At 40.7% G+C, this 20501-nt stretch overlaps 1 protein-coding gene across 15 annotated transcripts in view; it reads left to right on the forward strand.

Annotated features, from left to right (window-relative positions):
• scarb1 (scavenger receptor class B, member 1) overlaps positions 1-20501 on the forward strand; it is a 217008-nt gene that overhangs the window by 175442 nt on the left and 21065 nt on the right. For 13 of the 15 annotated variants that reach the window (XM_069933456.1, XM_069933460.1, XM_069933458.1 and 10 more), the window contains 3 exons: positions 1678-1844; positions 16960-17078; positions 18970-19043. In XM_069933456.1, the coding sequence (XP_069789557.1) occupies positions 1678-1844; positions 16960-17078; positions 18970-19043 (360 nt within the window). Of the gene's footprint in view, positions 1-1677; positions 1845-16959; positions 17079-18191; positions 18295-18969; positions 19044-20501 lie in introns of those variants that run through there. The other 2 variants (XM_069933462.1, XM_069933468.1) reach the window with 2 other exon arrangements.

Consider the following 20501-nt stretch of genomic DNA (forward strand, 5'->3'; position numbering starts at 1 on the left):
GTGGCATCATAGGTAGATAGAGTTATAAAGAGAGCTTTTGGCATATTGGCCTTCATAAATCAAAATATTAAGTACAGGAGTTGGGATGCTATATTAAAGTTGTATAAGACATTGGCGAGTCCAAATTTGGAGGATTGTGTGCAGTTTTGGTCACCTAATCACAGGAAAGATATCAATAAGATGGAAAGAGTGTAGAGAAGGTTTACTAGGATGTTGCCCAGACTTCAGGAACTGAGTCACAGGGAAAGGTTAAACAGATTAGGACTTTATTCCCTGGAGCGTAGAAGAATGAGGGGAGATTTGAAAGAGGTTTTTAAAATTATGAGGGGGATAGACAGAGTAAATGTAGATTGGCTTTTTCCACTGAGGGTAGGTGAGATACAAACTAGAGGACATGGGTTAAGGGTGAAAGGGGAAAAGTTTAGGGGGAATTTCTTCACACAGCGAGTGATGGGGATATGGATGAGCTGCCAGCTGAAGTGGTGAATGCGGGCTCAATTTTAACATATAAGAATTTGGAGAGGTACATGGATGGGAGGAGTATGAAAGGGTATGTGTTGGGTACGTCTGTGGGACGAGGCAGAAAATGGTTTGGCACAGACTAGAGGGGTCGAAGTGGCCTGTTTCTGTGCTGTAATTATTCTACGTTTCTATTTTTTGTTAAATAAGAGAAATTGAGATAGTGTCTGTGGTTCATTGTCCATTCAGAAATCTGATGGCAGAGGGGAAGAAGCTGTTTTTGGGTCACTGGGGAGTTCTTCATGCGTGGATGGTCGCTTTTCATTTCAGTCTAGGGTTGTGCTCTATTCCTACCGATTGGTGCTCTATTCCTACCGATTGGTGCTCTATTCCTACCGATTGGTGCTCTATTCCTACCGATTGGTGCTCTATTCCTACCGATTGGTGCTCTATTCCTACTGATTGGTGCTCTATTCCTACCGATTGGTGCTCTATCCCTACTGAAATGAATGGAGAGCTCAGGCACTTTAGTTTCCTGGTGGTTCTTTATTACACACAAGCTTGGTGGGAGTTCCATCACCCTTCCCCCCCCAACCCCCCCATAGGGGTCCCAGAAGCTCCCCAAACATACAATTACCCCGCCACCAACCTAAAAACAGTCTTCTCCCATGTGACAAGCATTACCCAATCAGCTACACACTATTCATCTGAAAATTGGATCATTGTAGCCAGGTTCTCCTGTCCTTGGGCACTGTTCATGCACGTCACCTGATGTGGGGTAACTCTAGACTGATGGAAATTTACTGGCTCGGCAGGGATTGCCCAGCAACACAAGTCATGGGGGCTCCTGTCTCTGAATATTTATAACCCTCTGCGCTCTTTTACAAGGCAGCAAGGCATTAATTAACATTGATCAATCTGCACCCATCTCTACCAGGTGGATCCTTACTTCCAGCCATAATCTCAAGGAATGGTGGGACAGCGTTTTGGAATCTGGACTCACCAACATTGTGTACAGCTGTAACGTAATGTCTCAACGCAATGGCACTTCTGATTCAGTATAAAGTGGATTTTCCTCAGTGGTTATTACCATCACCTTAGCTCTCTCTTTTGCGCAGTGCAAAGACAACGTTAGACCAACCACTGCACCTTTCCCTCAGCAGTTTTACCATTAGCAAGATACTGATCTTAAGCAATTTTACTTTTAAATTGGAACAGGTCCTTGGAATTAGTTTACCAAAGATCAGCCTGGACTTTTGGATTACCTTCATACCGCTACATTGCTCCAAAGACAATGTTTGCAAACGGAACAGTGTACCCTCCCAATGAAGGTTTCTGTCCGTGCAGGCAGTCCGGAGCTCTAAACGTCAGCTCATGCAGATACAGTGAGTACCTGATTCTATTTAATTCATATAACAGTTTATTTTTATTTTTTTTATTTTTCACACTATAGATCACATTATTCAAGATATACACATTTCTCCTTTCAAATATATACAGTGTCGTTTTCTCCCCCCCTCCCTCCTCCCCTCCCCCCCCACCTCCCCCTCCATCCATTCAAAACTCTGAGTCCAAGATACATCAAACCCATCAAACAATGTTGTCACTCAACATTAACGAACAAAAACTTCCACTGAGTCAATTCTTTCCATTCTCTTTTCCTTTTGTCATTTTAGGTGATAGATGTCCCGGTAGGTTTTCTCTATTATATTCCAAGTACGGCTCCCATATTTGTTCAAATAATGTTATATTATTTCTTAAACTATATGTTATTTTTTCTAATGGAATACATTTATTCATTTCTATATACCATTGCTGTATTTTCAAATTATCTTCTAATTTACAGTTTGACATAATACATTTTTTTGCTACAGCTAGGGCTATCTTAACAAATCTTTTTTGTACACCCTCCAAATCAAGTCCAAATTCTTTATTTTTTATGTTACTTAGGAGGAAGATCTCTGGGTTTTTTGGTATATTGCTTTCTGTAATTTTATTTAATATCTGGTTTAGATCTTCCCAAAATTTTTTTCACTTTTTCACAAGTCCAGATTGCATGAATTGTTGTTCCTATTTCTTTTTTACAACGAAAACATCTGTCAGATACTGTTGGATCCCATTTATTTAACTTTTGAGGAGTGATATATAACCTATGTATCCAATTATATTGTATCATACGTAATCTCGTATTTATTGTATTTCTCATAGTTCCTAAACATAACCTCTGCCATGTTTCCTTTTTTATCTTTATTTTTAGATCTTGTTCCCACTTTTGTTTAGTTTTATCATTTATTTCCTCATTCTCCTTTTTTTGTAATTTGATATACATGTTTGTTATAAATTTTTTAATTATCATTGTGTCTGTAATCAGATATTCAAAATTGCTTCCTTCTGGTAACTTCAGACTACTTCCCAATTTATCCTTTAAATAGGATTTCAATTGGTAATATGCCAGCACTGTATCTTGAGTTATATTATATTTATCCTTCATTTGTTCAAAAGATAATAATTTATTCCCCGAAAAACAATTTTCTATTCTTTTAATCCCTTTTTTCTCCCATTCTCTAAAAGACAGGTTATCTACCATAAAAGGGATTAGCGTATTTTGCGTCAGTATTAGTTTTGATAATTGGTAGTTTGTTTTATTTCTTTCTACATGAATCTTCTTCCAAATATTAAGCAAATGGTGCAATACTGGAGAATTCCTATGTTTTACCAATTTTTCATCCCATTTATATAATATATGTTCAGGTATCTTCTCCCCTATTTTGTCTAGCTCTAATCTAGTCCAATCTGGCTTTTCTTTTGTTTGGTAAAAATCTGATAGATATCTTAATTGTGCGGCTCTATAATAATTTTTAAAATTTGGCAGTTGTAAGCCTCCTTGTCTATACCATTCTGTTAATTTATCTAGTGCTATCCTCGGTTTCCCCCCTTTCCATAAAAATTTCCTTATTATTTTCTTTAACTTCTTAAAGAATTTTTCTGTCAAGTGTATTGGCAGTGCCTGAAATAGGTATTGTATCCTTGGAAAAATGTTCATTTTAATACAGTTTATCCTTCCTATTAGTGTTAATGGTAAGTCTTTCCAATGCTCTAAATCTTCCAGTATTTTTTTCATTAGTGGATAATAATTAAGTTTATATAGATGGCTGAGGTTTTTATTTATTTGTATACCTAGGTATCGTATTGTTTGCATTTGCCATCTAAACGGTGATTCTTTCTTGAATTTTGAGAAATCCGCATTATTCATTGGCATTGCTTCACTTTTATTTGCATTAATCTTGTATCCCGACACTTCTCCATACTCCTTCAATTTCTTATGTAATTCTTTTATTGATGTTTCTGGTTCCGTTAGGTATACTATAACATCATCTGCAAATAAACTGATTTTGTATTCCTTGCCTTTTATTTTTATCCCTTTTATTTTATTTTCTGTTCTTATCAGTTCTGCAAGTGGTTCTATGGCTGACGCGAACAATAAGAGCGATAGTGGGCATCCCTGTCTTGTTGATCTGCTTAAGTTAAAATGTTTTGATACATATCCATTTACTGTCACTCTTGCCAATGGCCCCTTATATAATGCTTTAATCCAATTAATATATTTCTCTGGTAAACTAAATTTTTGTAGTACCTTGAATAAATAATTCCATTCTACTCTGTCGAAGGCCTTCTCTGCGTCTAAAGCAACCGCTACTGTTGGAGTTTTATTTCCTTCTACTGCATGAATTAAGTTAATAAATTTACAAATATTATCTGTTGTTCGTCTTTTTTTTTATGAATCCAGTTTGGTCTAGACTTACTATTTTTGGTACATAATCAGCTAATCTGTTTGCTAATAATTTAGCTATTATCTTGTAATCTGTGTTAAGTAGAGATATTGGTCGATATGATGCTGGTGCAAGTGGATCTTTCCCTGCCTTTGGTATTACTGTAATTATTGCTGTTTTGCACGAATCTGGTAAGCTTTGTGTTTTATCAATCTGGTTGATTACTTCCAGGAAGGGGGGGAATTAATAAATCTTTAAATGTTTTATAGAATTCTATTGGGAGACCATCCTCTCCTGGTGTTTTATTATTCGGCAGATTTTTTATTGTCTCTTGTATTTCTACTATTTCAAATGGTTCTATTAATTTATTTTGTTCCTCTGTTTGTAATTTCGGTAATTCAATTTTAGTTAAGAATTCATCTATTTTGCCTTCTTTCCCTTCGTTTTCAGTTTGGTATAATTGTTCGTAGAATTCTCTGAAATTTTCATTAATTTCCGTTGGATTATATGTGATCTGTTTGTCTTTTTTCATTGATGCCAATACCATTCTTTTAGTTTGTTCTGTCTTAAGCTGCCACGCTAGAATTTTGTGCGTTTTTTCTCCTAGTTCATAATATTTCTGCTTTGTCTTCATTATATTTTTCTCCACCTTATATGTTTGAAATGTTTCATATTTTATTTTTTTATCTACCAATTCCCTTCTTTTAGTAGTGTCTTCCTTCCTTGCTAATTCTTTCTCTATATCTGCTATTTCCTTTTCCAACTGTTCTGTTTCCTGATTGTAATCCTTCTTCATCTTAGTTACGTAACTTATTATTTGCCCTCTGATGAACGCTTTCATTGCGTCCCATAATATAAACTTATCCTTCACTGATTCCGTATTTATTTCAAAATACATTTTAATTTGTCTTTCTATGAATTCTCTAAAATCCTGTCTTTTAAGTAGCATGGGGTTTAATCTCCATCTATACATTTTTGGAGGGATATCCTCTAACTCTATTGTCAATATCAAGGGTGAATGGTCCGATAATATTCTAGCTTTATATTCTGTTTTCCTAACTCTATCTTGTATACAAGCTGATAACAGGAATACATCTATTCTTGAATTTTCTTTATGTCTATCCGAATAATATGAATATTCCTTTTCCTTTGGGTGTTGTTTCCTCCATATATCCAAAAGTTGCATTTCTTGCATCGATTTAATTATAAATTTGGTTACTTTATTCTTTCTGTTAATTTTTTTCCCGGTTTTATCTATGTTTGAATCCAAATTGAGATTGAAATCCCCTCCTATTAATATATTCCCTTGCGTATCTGCTATCTTCAGAAAAATATCCTGCATAAATTTTTGATCTTCTTCATTAGGCAAATATATATTAAGTAAATTCCAAAACTCCGAATATATCTGACATTTTATCATTACATATCTTCCTGCTGGATCTATTATTTCCTCTTCTATTTTAATTGGTACATTTTTACTGATTAATATAGCCACTCCTCTAGCTTTTGAGTTATATGACGCTGCCGTTACATGTCCTATCCAATCTCTCTTTAATTTCTTGTGCTCCACTTCAGTTAAGTGTGTTTCTTGCACAAATGCAATATCAATTTTTTCTTTTTTCAGTAAATTTAGCAGTTTCTTCCTTTTGATTTGGTTATGTATTCCATTAATATTTAAAGTCATATAGTTTAATGTAGCCATTTTATACTTTGTTTATCTTTCCCTTCCATTTCCTCATCATCACCTTTCTTTCTCATCCATTTCTGCTTTCTTTCTTTGAACAGTTAATAAGACAACATTTTTAACACATCAAACATTCCCCTTATTCTCCTACCTAATATTTCTTTAACCCCATTGTCCCCTCCCCTTCCTGAGTTGCCCATTATCCCTTGTCGGGCAACCACATCTCCCCTCTCCATTTGGATTTGCGAATTCACTCGCAAGCATCAACTGATTTTGCAGTGACCGTAATTTCTCCCTACCCAGCCCCCCCCAGAAAAGATTTCAATTTTTATATACAACAAAGGTCACTCTCTAAATTCCCTCTTTACTCCTCTCTTCCCCTTTTTTTCCCTCATTAATTCTTCTCTATACACTATATATTTTCTTTTAAATGCACATACACTTATGTAATATATGTATTATATATGTATATAGTCCTATACACACATCTTTTTAGTTCGCAGTCTTTTGTACTCTCGTTACACGTCTTCATCTCTCAGTCTATTTTGTAATTGTTCTGCAAATTTTCGTGCTTCCTCTGGATCCGAGAATAGTCTGATTTGCTGTCCTGGAATAAATATTTTCAATACCGCTGGATGCTTTAGTATAAATTTATACCCTTTCTTCCATAAAATCGCCTTTGCCATATTGAACTCCTTTCTCTTCTTCAGGAGCTCAAAACTTATATCTGGATAAATAAAAATTTTTTGCCCTTTGTACTCCAGTGGCTTGTTGTCCTCTCTTACTTTCTCCATTGTTTTTTCCAGTATCTTTTCTCTTGTAGTATATCTTAGGAATTTTACTAAAATGGATCTTGGCTTTTGTTGTGGTTGTGGTTTAAAGGCTAATGCTCTATGTGCCCTTTCTATTTCCATTTCTTGCTGTAGTTCTGGACATCCTAAGATCCTGGGGATCCAATCTTTTATAAACTCTCTCATATTCTTGCCTTCTTCATCTTCCTTAAGGCCCACTATCTTTATATTATTTCTTCTGTTATAATTTTCCATTATATCTATTTTCTGAGCTAACAGCTCTTGTGTCTCTTTAACTTTTTTATTAGATTCTTCTAATTTCTTTTTTAAGTCTTCTATCTCCATTTCTACTGCTGCTTCTCGTTCTTCCACCTTGTCCATTCTTTTTCCTATTTCTGATACGGTTATATCTATTTTATTCACTTTCTCTTCTGTACTGTTTATTCTTCTTCTTAAATCACTAAATTCTTGTGCTTGCCATTCTTTAAATGAATCCATGTATTCTTTAATAAGAGAAAATATATCCATTGTCTTGCCTTTCCCATTTCACTGTACTCTTCCTCTTCCTCTTCTTCTTCCTCTGGGTTGGCCATCTGTTGTTTCTTTGTTTTCTTTTTCTTCTCTTCTTTCTTGTTTTCATTGTCTTCTATGTTCTCCTCTTGCTGCTGCTGTTCTGTAGCTGTCATTGCCGGCTGTGGAGATCGACTCCCCAGCTGGTCGCCCCTCCCGTCGGTGTGTTTTTTTGCATGCGCATTGCGCATGCGTGGTTGCGCACTTTTACTCGGCTCAGCGAGCCATTTTTGTAGTCCACTTTCTACCGACCTGAGGGAGCGGGCTTCTCTCTCCACCGCGGGCCTCTTCGAACAGGTAAGGCTTTCTCCTTCTTCTTCCGTTGTCTTCTCTTCCTCTCTTCTTACCGTTGGTTTCGACTTTTCTTTTTTCGTCGCCATCTTCTTTCCACCTTTATATTCACTTTACTTTAATTTTTATTTTTGTGCCTTTGTGCTTTCCTTTATTTTTTTCAACTTTTCTGGAGAGGGTTGGAGTTCACCGTCCGGCCACTACTCCATCACGTGACTTCCCTCACATATAACAGTTTATGGCATGGAAACAGGCCATCTCGGCCCATCAAGTCTACACCGGTTCACTCAAACAACTTTGCTAGATCCCCCCCACCTATTCTCCGCCCATAACCCTCTAACCCCCCTCTTCCCCTCTTATCCATGTATATATCCAGCCTCCTCTTAAATGAAAGAATTGATTACCTCAACTATTTCCTCTGGAAGATTATTCCATTCAGCCACCACTCTCTGAGTGAAGAAGCATCCTTTAATGTTTCTCCTAAAATTTTGCCCCCTTACTCTCATCTTGTGTCCTCTTGTTTCAACCTCCCCTGCTCTCAGGGGGAAGAGTCTACTTGCATCTAGTCTATCTATTCCCTTCATAATTTGAAACACCTCCATCAAATCCCCTCTCAACCATTTACATTCCAATGAATAAAGTCCTAACCTCTTCAATCTTTCTCTGTACTCTAGGTATTTTAAGCCAGGCAACATCCTGGTAAATCTTCTCTGCACCCTCTCCACCTTACCTATATCCTTCCTATAATTTGGAGACCAGAACTGAACTTAATACTCCAAACCTGGCCTCACCAACGCCTTAAACAGTCACAGCATCACTTCCCAGCTCCTATACTCTATGCTATGATTTATGAAGGCTAGCATACCAAATACCTTCTTAACCACCTTGTCAACAAGGGAATCCACCTTCAAGGAATGCTGCACCATAACTCCAAGATCTCTTTGTTCTTGTGCATTCCCCAATGTCCTCCCCTTCACTACACATGTCCTATTTTGATTATTTTTTCTGAAATGAAGCACCTCACACTTCTCTACATTACATTCCATCTGCCATCTTTCAGCCCAATTTTCCAGACAAACCAAATCTCTCTGTAATCTCTGAAAACCTTTCTCGCTATCCACCACTCCTCCAATTTTCGTATCATCTGCATATTTACTTACCCAGTTAACCACCCCATCATCCAAATCATTAATATAAATTATGAACAACAGGGGACCAAGCACCGATCCTTGAGGCACGCCGATCGTCACAGACTTCCATCCTGACAGACAGTCGTCTACCATGACCTGGGAAAAGATACAGGCATAATTCTTATATCTCTTTTCATCGATTTTTGGTCCTATTTTTTGCATAGATACTAGCTCCTCAGCCACTTTCAAAGTTCAGATTCATTGTCAGAGTACATACATGACATCACATACAACCCTGAGAGCCTTTTAACTGTGGGCCAGGCAGAATTGTCTAACAAGGACGAACAAGGTAAGTATGCAACTCCGACATACGTCCATTCCAAGATAAGACAGGTTATCCAGAACGGAACATGGACGTATGTTGGGGAGTACCCGTATTGCAAGGAATTTTCGCAAGTACACTTTGCTAGGTGTCTTCATTGGTTGGATCGCAGCCTGGTTTGGAAATACAAATGCCAAGGAACACAAAATGGTGCAAACCTAGCCAAGTTCATCACGGGCACTGCCTTACTGTCCTTTGAAGATATCAAGAATGGAGCCGAGAATTAACATGCACCAAAGTAAAGGTGTGGACCCACTGCCATTCATCTACCACAGCGTTTCTCAACCTTTTTACCTTTGTGGATCCCTTGAAATAGTTTTCATGTCTCAGGGAACCCCTGCATAAAAATTATTATATATCATTATTAATATCTATTGCTTTTATATTTTTATCGTAGTTCACATGGTAAACATTATATTTTTTTTGGATAACTTGTTTAAGGAAAGAATGACCTCCGTTTTTTTGTCAAATTTATTAGCAATGCAAAAAAAAAATCATACTGCTCGTTTATGAGACCTCACACCGAGGTTTTCATTGTACATATTGTAAGAGGTTCAAGCCTTTATTATAATAACTGAGGATTTTTCAACAATATGTTGTCTGTCTATAGTAAAATTACAAATATAAATTGAAACAAAAATTACTCAAAAATGCATTAGCCTATTTATCACTGTTTCTCGCGGAATCCCTAGCGACCTCTTGCGGAATCCTAGGGTTCTGGGGAACCCTGGTTGAGAAACACTGATCTATCATCACAATTGCTTCACAGCAGATGCAATGTCACTCACCTCTGGATCACCTAGAAACTCATAACATACGGCTGCTCTTCATCAACTACAACTCAGTCCTCAACACCATTATTCTCTCAGTGCTGATCAACAAACTCCAAACCCTGGGTCTCTTCACCCCCCACTCTGCAACTGGATCCTTGACTTCCTCTTCAGAACACCACAGTCAGTATGAATTGAAAATGTCTCCTCCTCACTGACGATCAACACAGGTACACCCCAAGAATGTGTGCTCACCCACTGCTCTACTCATTTTGCACCCATGACTATGTGACCAAGCTCAACTCCAATGCCATCTACAAATTTGCCAATAATGATACAACAGCTGTTGGCAGAATCATAGACGGCATACAGGAGGGAGGGAGATCAACTTGTTGAGTGGTGTCACGGCAACAACCTTGTGCTCAACATTAGCAAAACCAAGGAGATGTTTGTGGACTTTAGGAGGAAGTCAGTGGAACATGACCTAGTCCTCATTGAGGGCTCAGTAGTGGAGAGGGTCAAGAACTTCAAATTCCTGGATGTCAACATCTCCGAGAATCTGTCCTGGAGCCTCCATGTTGACGCATCACAAAGAAGGCTCGCCACCAGCTATACTCTGTGAGGTTTAAGGAGATTCGATCTGTCACCAAAGACTCTCAAAAGATTCTACAGATATACCGTGGAGAGCATTCTGGCTAGCTGCATCACTGCCTGGCATGGAGGAACCAACTCTCAGGATAAATAAACTCCAGAAGGTTGTTTAAACTCGCCTGCGACATCACAGGCACCAGATTTTACTCCATCGAGGACCTCTACATGAGGCGGGGTCTTAAAAAAGCACTTTCTCCTCAAAGACCCCCATCCCCCAGGCCATGCCCTCTTCACTCTGCTACTATCGGGGAAAAGGTACAAGAGCCTAAAGACGAGCACCCAGCGGCACAAGGACAGCTTCTTCCCCAGTGCCATCAGATTCCTGAATGATCAATGAACCAAAGACACAGCCTACTTTGACTTTTTCTTTTCCTTGCACTATTTTTATTTATTGTTGAAAGGTGGTTTATATGAATGTTTGAACTGTGATGCTGCCGCAAAACAACAAATTTCGTGACTTGCTCATGACAATAAATTTTGATTCTGATTCTGAACAGTGATTCAGACACAGGTAAGCAATGCAGGATCTTAAAGTAATGTATCAAGGAGGAGACTTTTGACCAGGAAAGGAGAAGGAAGTGGGTAGAGGCACAGCAGATGACATCTAATGTGGGAAACTGTAAGGACTTAGGAGTTTGAGGAGATTTGATACATAACCAAAGAACTTGCAAATTTCTACAGGAGAGTGTTCTGACTAGTTGCATTGCTGTCTGATGTGGAGGGGCCAATGTGAACTCGGCCAGCGCCATCATGGGCATCAGTCTTCACTCCATTAAGGACATCTTTAAGAGGTGGTGTCTCAAGAAAGCAGCCTCTATCCTCAAGGACCCTCCCCACCCAGGCCATGCCCTCTTCACTCTGCTACCATCAGGAAGGAGGTACAGGAGCCTGAAGACCAACACCCAGTGGCACAAGGACAGCTTCTTCCCCTCCACCATCAGATTTCTGAAGGGTAAATGAACCACAGACACGACCTCACTGTTCCTCTTCTGCGTACTAATTTATTTATGTTTTAAAATAGTGTATTTATGGAAATGTAATTTAGAGCAATTTTGCCTCTGCAATGCACAATACTGCTGCAGCAAAACAACATATTTCGTGACACTTGTTTACGACAATAAATTCTGATTCTGATTAGTACAACATGAGGAGGTTCAAATTCCTGATAGCCTTTGCAAAGAAATTGGTTTTGAACCTGGAGAAGCTGGTTTTCAGGCATCTGCACCTTTTTCCTAATGGTAGCAGTGAGAAGAGGATGTGACCAGGGTGATTGATCGTCATAATGTTCAATGCAAACGGTGTCGTTGTAAGGTGAAAGTAGAAGTGGCGATGTTTGCTTTGTCATTAATTCATATGATAGCTATGTCCCAGTCCTGCTCCCCTGACTTGGAGAATCTAGTGATCAAGTGTCATCCATTTTATCTGCCGAGGGAGTTCTCTACCACCATCCTGGTGGCAGTGTATAATCTGCTCCAAGGTAACATCAGGCTGGCACTGGAGGGGCCGGGCACTGTAATCAGCAGCCATGAGATAGCACATCCTAATCATTGTAGGGGACTTCAACCAGGCCAACCTATCAGAGGAGTCAACACACTCGGCCACTGCTACATCACCATGAAGAACGCCTGCCAAGACATACCACGACTGCACTTTGGCAAGTCTGATCACCTGGCTGTACTTCTACTCCTGGCCTACAAGCAGAGACTGAGGATTACAGCGCCAGTGCTAAAGATGGTGTTAAGTATGGTCAAGAGAGGTGGAGGAGCACCTACAGGATTGCTTTGAATCAACGGATTGGACCATATTCAAGGACTCATCTTCAAACTTGAATGAATGTGCCACGGTTGTCACTGACTTCATCAGGACCTTTGTAGATGAGTGTGTGCCCCAAACAAAAGCTGTGGATGAATCAAAAGATTCGCAACCTTGCTGAGGGCGAGGTCGATGGCAAAGCAATATGATAACATATATATATAGCATATAATTAAAGTAAATATTCAATCCAACAAATTTTAAATTTCATCACTGATTGTTAAATGTGATTGTTTGTTAAATGATTATGCATATAGATCAGTTAAATAATATTATACCAAACCTCATTATACTGTAGCGTGTGCGCTACGAGTGTGGAAGGAAGACATGCGCAGGTCTGCTAAAATGGCCCCCACGGCTGACGTCAGGGGCCCACGTCATCGGAGCGCTGACCTCCGGTTGGCCGGCGTTCTCGCCAGAGTACTTCGTCTTCCCACAGTGCCGAGGTAACCTGGGGCGATAGCCGGTGCCACCCGCAGGTCCGCACGGTCGCCATTTTGCGGGCTGGTTCGCATCTCCGTGCGCGGTCCGCTACAGTACCTTAATATAGTACTGTATCTAAAAAAAAAGAGAAGTCATCTTGGATAATCATAATTAAACCCCATAAATCCATTTATCTGAAAGAAAAAAAACACTAAAACTAATCTAACCCCTCCCTCTAATCAAGGCTACAAGAGAAATACAAAGATGGACCTGCAGAAGACAGACGGATAAGCACCAGAGCACCCAAATCATCTAAAACTGCCAATTATGATGGTATTCTATAAATGGGCCATGTACCTTTTTATCTTTAATATTATATATAATTTTCTCTAAGCTTAAACATCATGTAGCCACTGTGCATGAGGTCGGGGAGAGTTCATTTTTCCACGTCATTAAAACTGCTCATCTGGCTATCAACGTACTAAAAGCTAAAACTTTCTCTTGAAATGTTAATAAAAGTTCACGTGACAAACCAAACAGCGTAGTTAAAGGGCAAGAATCTAATTTAATTTTAAAAATTGTTGAGAGAGAATGAAAAATATTTTGCCTATATCTTCCTAATTTAGGACACTCCCAAAACATATGAATCAGTGAGGCTTCAAAAATGTTACACTTTCCACAAAATGGATCAATATCCGGATAGAAACAGGTTAATTTGAGTTTAGGCATGTGTATTCTGTGTACCACCTTAAATTGAAGGAAACAACACCTTCACAAAATGAAGATTCGTTGATCAAACTCAGAGTGGATACCAATCCTCATCTGAAAAAGTTCTATTGAGATCATGTTCCCAATCATTTTTAATCAGCTTTTGGGCCTCATCTTAAATCCAATAAATCGATATAAATGTGTGATATCAATCCACTGTGAACAAATTGTAGATCAAAAAGTATAATTTGAGTCTGCGATTCAAGGAAAAGCCTACAATTTAGACCAAATAAAATTCCTAACTTGCAATTATCTAAAAAAATGTCGATTAGAGAGCTTAAATTTAACTGACAATTGTTCAAAAGCAGGAAAGTTATTTTGAATAAATATTGGCTCTGAGGAACTTGAAGTTTCTAACACTTTTAATCTCCATTCCATCAATGCGGACAGGTACGTGGTCCTTTGGCTTCTCCTTTCGAGAATGAACAATAAATTTCTTGGTCTTGGTGATGTTGATAGCACAATTGTTATTCTGTTCAAAGTTCAGATTTATTGTCAGAGTACATACATGATATCACATACAACCCTGAGATTCTTTTACTTGGGGGCACAGCAGAATTTCTACTTACCAGTAATTGTGAACAGTACTCAAGAAAAAGATATGTATACAAAAGAGAGAAATGTTAACAAATTGTGCAATACAGTAAAAAGAGTCCTTAAATCTGTCTCTGATTGAGTTTGTCGTTGAGGAGTCTGATGGTGGAGGGGTTGCAATTCTTCCTGAACCCGGTGGTACAAATCTTGTGGGACTGACACCTCATTCCCAATGGCAGCAGCGAGAACAGAGCGTGTGCTGGGTGGTGTGGATCCTTGATGATCGCTGCTGTCCTCTTAATGCAGTGTTCCATGTAGATTTTCTCGATGGGGGGGGAGAGTTTTGCCTGTGATGTGCTAAGACATGTTCACTAGCTCTTAAGGGCTTTACACTCAGAGGTATTGATGCCTCTATACCAGACTGTGATGCCGTCAGTCAGTGCAATCTCCATTACACATCGATGGAAGTTTGGCCGGGTTTCCGACGACACAAGGACCCTCTGAAAACTCTTGAGGAAGTGGAGGTGCTGATGTGCTTTCTTCATGATAACATTCATGCGCTGGGTCCAGAGAAGGCCCTCTGAGATAGTGGCTCCCAGGGATTTAGCTTTGCTCATCCTCTCCATCTCTGAATCCTCTTTCCTGAAGTCTACAGTCAGCTCCTTGGTCTTGGTAGCTTCAAGTGCGAGGTTGTTGTTGGTGCACATTCAGCCAAGTTTTCCATCTCCCTCCTGTACGCTGACCCATTTTATACAGCCTTCTACAAATTCATCAGTAAATTTGTAGATGGTATTTTGTCATACTGAGCCACACAGCCATAGGTGTAAAGTGAGTAGAGCAGGGGGCTACAAACACAGCCCTGTGGTGCTCCGATACTGATGGAGGTTGTGGAGGAGATGTTCTTACCCATCCTCACTGATGGTGGCCTGGAGGTGAGGAAATCCAGGATCCAATTACACAGTGGGGTGTTGAATCTCAGCACTTGGAGTTTGCTGATCAGTTTTGAGGAAATGATGGTGTTGAATGCCAAACTGTAGTCAGTTAAGAGGATCCTGATTAATGCATCTCTGCTCTCCAGATGTCCCAGGGTTTTGTGTAGATGGTCTCTGTTGTATACCTGTTGCTGTGGTTGGGAAATTGGAAGGGATCCACGTCGCCATGCAGACACGAGCTGATATGCTTCAACACTTCCCTCTCAAAACATTTCATTGCTGTGGATGTCATTTAGGCAGGTTACCACACTCTTCTTGGGCACAGGACGACTGAGGCCTGTTTGAAACAAATGGTTACAGCGCCCTACACTGAAGGTATCCTTGAATACATTGGCAAGTTGGTCCCCAGAGGTTTTCAGTACTTGGCTGGGAACTCTGCCCAGACCGGATGGTTTAATGAAAGCTTGCAGCAAGTTAAACAGAGGATAGTGTTTGTGCATGAATTGCAAAAGATTGGTTTCCTGAAACAACAGTTAATCAAGGTGGTAAATGGAGTGTTGGTCTACACTGACTTCATATTCAGATAATCAGGGAAATGGAGATAGTGCAAGAAAAAGGTAGCACAGAGATACTAGACAGAGCAATGTGATGGCTGGATAATTGGTTCCCGCTCCATTTATGATCACAAGACTGATGCCTGATTGACTCCACCCAAAGCTTGCTGACCCCATCTTCCAGTACTTGGCCTAGAGCCTTCAATGTCCAGATCATTCTCTAGAACCAGAGGATGTTCCCATTCACATGTTTATCTTATCAAGAGAGCAGATTAGGCCCATGAGTCTGAGGGACATGTTTTTTAGACATGCAGCACAGTAACAGGCCCTTCTGGCCTCTGAGCCCATTCTGCCCAAATACCCCAATCAACCTACAACCTCCTCCTTGTATGTTTCTGAAGTTTGAAGGAAACTGGAGCACGCATGCAGACAAGGGGAGAACTTGCAAACTCCTTACAGACAGCACTGGATTTGAACATTGCACTAACCGTGATGCTAATATAGTTGCCTGTTGAGAGTGTGGAGTTTAGAACTACTGGACATTGTCTTCAGATGCAAGGATCGACAACGAGATAGACAACAGACTCGCCAAGGCAAATAGCGCCTTTGGAAGACTACACAAAAGAGTCTGGAAATACAACCAACTGAAAAACCTCACAAAGATAAGTGTATACAGAGCCGTTGTCATACCCACACTCCTGTTCGGCTCCGAATCATGGGTCCTCTACCGGCATCACCTACGGCTCTTAGAACGCTTCCACCAGCGTTGTCTCCGCTCCATCCTCAACATTCATTGGAGCGCTTTCATCCCTAACGTCGAAGTACTCGAGATGGCAGAGGTCGATAGCATCGAGTCCATGCTGCTGAAGATCCAGCTGCGCTGGGTGGGTCACGTCTCCAGAATGGAGGACCATCGCCTTCCCAAGATCGTGTTATATGGCGAGCTCTCCACTGGCCACCGTGACAGAGGTGCACCAAAGAAAAGGTACAAGGACTGCCTAAAGAAATCTCTTGGTGCCTGCCACATTGACCACCGCCAGTGGGCTGATATCGCCTCAAACCGTGCATCTTGGCGCCTCACAGTTTGGCGGGCAGCAACCTCCTTTGAAGAAGACCGCAGAGCCCACCTCACTGACAAAAGGCAAAGGAGGAAAAACCCAACACCCAACCCCAACCAACCAATTTTCCCCTGCAACCGCTGCAACCATGTCTGCCTGTCCCACATCGGACTTGTCAGCCACAAACGAGTCTGCAGTTGATGTGGACATTTACCCCCTCCATAAATCTTCGTCCGCGAAGCCAAGCCAAAGAAAACATTGTCTTCAGAAAAAGCACCAGCCACTTGGAATTTTTTAAAGAGCTTTACATCATTGGATTAAATCACAGAAATATGAGTTCTGCAGCTGTTTAATTTGTTCTGCTTGTGGTTTAATTTCAGATTCCCAAGTTTTCATCTCACATCCTCACTTCTACAATGGTGACCCTGTGCTGTGGGAGGCTGTTGACGGCTTGCACCCCAATGAGAAGGATCATGCACTGTTCATTGACATCCACCCTGTGAGTACCATCTCCATTCAGGCCTGCAGCAATAATGAGGGAAAGCAAACACAACATATAACAATGTAAAGACTATTAATGGGCTAAGAGTGGTGGGGGATAGGTTAATGTGATGCTGGCAGTAAGGTTGACATGGTTCTACTCTAGAATAGATAACATGGTTCTACACTGGAGCAGATAATACGGTTCAAAACTAGAGCACATAATGGTTCTACACTGGAAAAGATAATGATTCGACACTAGAGCAGATAACTCGGTTCTACACTGGAGCAGATAATGGCTCTATTCTAGAACAGATAACATGGGCTGTCACTGGAGCAGATAATGGCTCTACACTAGAACAGATAATGGTTCTACACTGAAGCAGATAATGGTTCTATACTGGAGCAGATAACATGGGCTGACACTGGAGCTGATAACATGGGCTGACACTGGAGTTGATAACATGGTTCTACACTGGAGCAGATAACATGGGTTGACACTGGAGCCGATAATGGTTCTACACTGGAGCTGATAACATGGTTCTACACTGGAGCAGATAACATGAGCTAACACTGGAGCAGATAACATGAGCTAACACTGGAGCAGATAACATGGTTCTATACTAGAGTAGATAATGGTTCTACACTGGAGCTGATAACATGGTGTTACACTGGAACAGATAACATGATTCTACACTGGAGCAGATACCACGGTTCAAAACTAGAGTAGATAATGGTTCTACACTGGAGCTGATAACATGGTCCTACACTGGAACAGATAACATGGTTCTACACTGGAGCAGATAATGGTTCTACACTGGAGCAGATAATGGTTCTACACTGGAGCAGATAATGGTTTTACATTGGAGCAGATAACATGGTTCTACACTGGAGCAGATAATGGTTCAACACGGGAGCTGATAACATGGGCTGTCACTGGAGCAGATAATGGCTCTACTCTAGAACAGATAATGGTTCTACACTGGAGCAGATAACATGGTTCTTCACTGGAGCTGATAATGGTTCTACACTGGAGCAGATAACATGATTCAATACTGGTGCAGGTAACAAGGGTCTGGCATAACAAACAAATGCCTCTATTGCAAATGCCGTGATTTCTGTTTTTCCATAGCTGCTTAGCGATGACTGCCATGACACAGAGTTGCAGAGCCAGCATCTGAAAATCATTACTGTTGGCCATTCCTAACTGCACAATAGACTTCCTGTGAGTATTCTTATGAGTACTTGTGATGTCACTATGGGAGGCGGGACCCCTCCCTTAAAATGCCAGGTTGCCAATTTACTGGTAAATCATGGAACAGTGGGAAAGGGTCCTGAGTGCAGCAGGCCCGGTAAGTTTTCTCACATCCTAAGAGAGTTGGCAGTGTGAAAGGGGCTTCCTCTATCAAGTATCAGAGCCTGGTTGATTTTTACCCCCTCCCTGCCCAGCTTGGAGCATTCACACAGCTAGGTCGCCTATTAAATACCCACTAAATCGCCCGGTTCGACCCCATGTTATTGGGCATGTGAAAACTGAAGACTCGTTGATGTTGATTTAGACCTCCCTGTGAACTGGTTTGACCAGTTGTCTGTAAGAGGGATTAGCAGGATGGATATATGGTCTGAGTATCCAAGGTGGGGACATGGGGGAAGCCTTGTATGCTCCAGGGACATTTGTGTAGGCCAGATCCAAGATATTCTCTCCTCTGGTTGCAAAGATGACATGTTGTTGGAAGCTTAACAGGACTGTGTTTAAGTTAATGTAAATGGTCACTGGCAATAATGATGCAGCCATCAGGGTGGGTGACCTTGGCATCACAGATTTCCTGTAAAGTTCATGTTTCCTGTCACTGAGTGAGATAATCGTCAAGTATGGGACGTTTTAATATAATCAATTATTAATCTTTCAGTTGACGGGAGTCCCTCTGAATGTCTCCATTAAATTGCAACTAAATCTCTTCTTGAAAGCTGCTAAAGGAATAAAGTGAGTCATTGGTCTTTTTATTTTCTTCCTTCACCTGAAAGACTAAGTGGGCTCTTTTCAATTGTTACGATCACACAAGTGGCGGAGGCACGATGTAAATGCAGCATTTTCTTTAAGTGAACTTTCGGCTTTGGCAGAAATGAATCACAAAAGTCTGTAAACACCGTGATTGAAGTAAAAGCACAACGCTGGAGAAACTCAGCAGGTCAAACAGTGTATTTTATCTTCTTCTTTGGCTTGGCTTCGCGGACGAAGATTTATGGAGGGGGTAATTTTATAGAGCAAAGATAAAGGTATATGCCAAAGTTTTGGGCCAGAGCCTTTCATCGAGGCACTTGTAGCCACATTATTAATGGGAGATTGTCCTCATTTTTGCAGGCAGTGGTGGAGATGTGCCCACAACTCCCAGGTGCCATCGTCCTGCCCCACTGAAGTTCTGAGTTTAATAGGACAGCCTGCAGAAACTGTGATGGTAGATGGTGTACAATGTTGGCAAATGTGAGGTTATCACTTTGGAAGGGAAAATGGAAGATGAGAATATTACTTCAATGGCAAGCAATTGCAGCATGCTGCTGCGCAGAGGGACTTGGGAGAGCATGTGGCATGAATCACGATAGGTTGGTTTGCTGGTGCAACAGGCTTATCAAGGAAGCAAATGGAATGTTCGCCATTGCTAGTGGGATTAAATATTGGAGCTGGGAGGTCATGCTGCAACTGTACAAGTTACTGGTGAGGCTGCATCTGGAGCACTGTGTGCAGTTCTGGTCTCCTTACTTGAGGGAGGATATACTGATTTTGGAGGCTGTCCAGAGGAGGTTCACCAGGTTGATTCTGGAGATGAGGGGGGTCAGCTTATGAGGAGAGATTGAGCCATCTGGGATAGTACTCGCTGGAATTTAGAAGAATGAGGGGATCTTATAGAAATGTATAAGATTATGAAAGGCATAGATAAGATAGAGGTAGGTAAGTTGTTTCTACTGGTGGGGGAGACCAGAACTAGTGAACTAGGGGACATAGCCTCAAGGTTCAGGGTAGTAGATTTTGGAAGGAGATGAGGAGGAACTGCTTTTCCCAGAATTTGCTGCCCATTGGAGCAGTGGAGGCGACCTCAGCGAATATATTTACGACAAGGTAAGATAGATTTTTTTTACAAAATAGGGGAATTAAGGGATATGAGGAAAAGAGAGTTTGGTGGAAATGAGCCTATCATCAGATCAGCCATAATCTCATTAAATGGCGAGGAAGACTCGACGGGGCGGATGACCTCCTGCTCCTATTTCTCATGTTCTTATGAGAAACTCAGCAGGCACTTAAGGACAATGCCGAGTTTCTCCACTACTTTTGTGCGACGTTCTGAGACAGCTTCCTCAATGTTTACTAATTTTCCCTTGCAACCGCTGCAATCGTGTCTGCCTGTCCCGCATCGGACTGGTCAGCCACAAACGAGCCTGCAGCTGA

The sequence above is a fragment of the Narcine bancroftii genome, chromosome 4 (genome assembly GCF_036971445.1).
Source record: "Narcine bancroftii isolate sNarBan1 chromosome 4, sNarBan1.hap1, whole genome shotgun sequence".
Classification (NCBI taxonomy): domain Eukaryota; kingdom Metazoa; phylum Chordata; class Chondrichthyes; order Torpediniformes; family Narcinidae; genus Narcine; species Narcine bancroftii.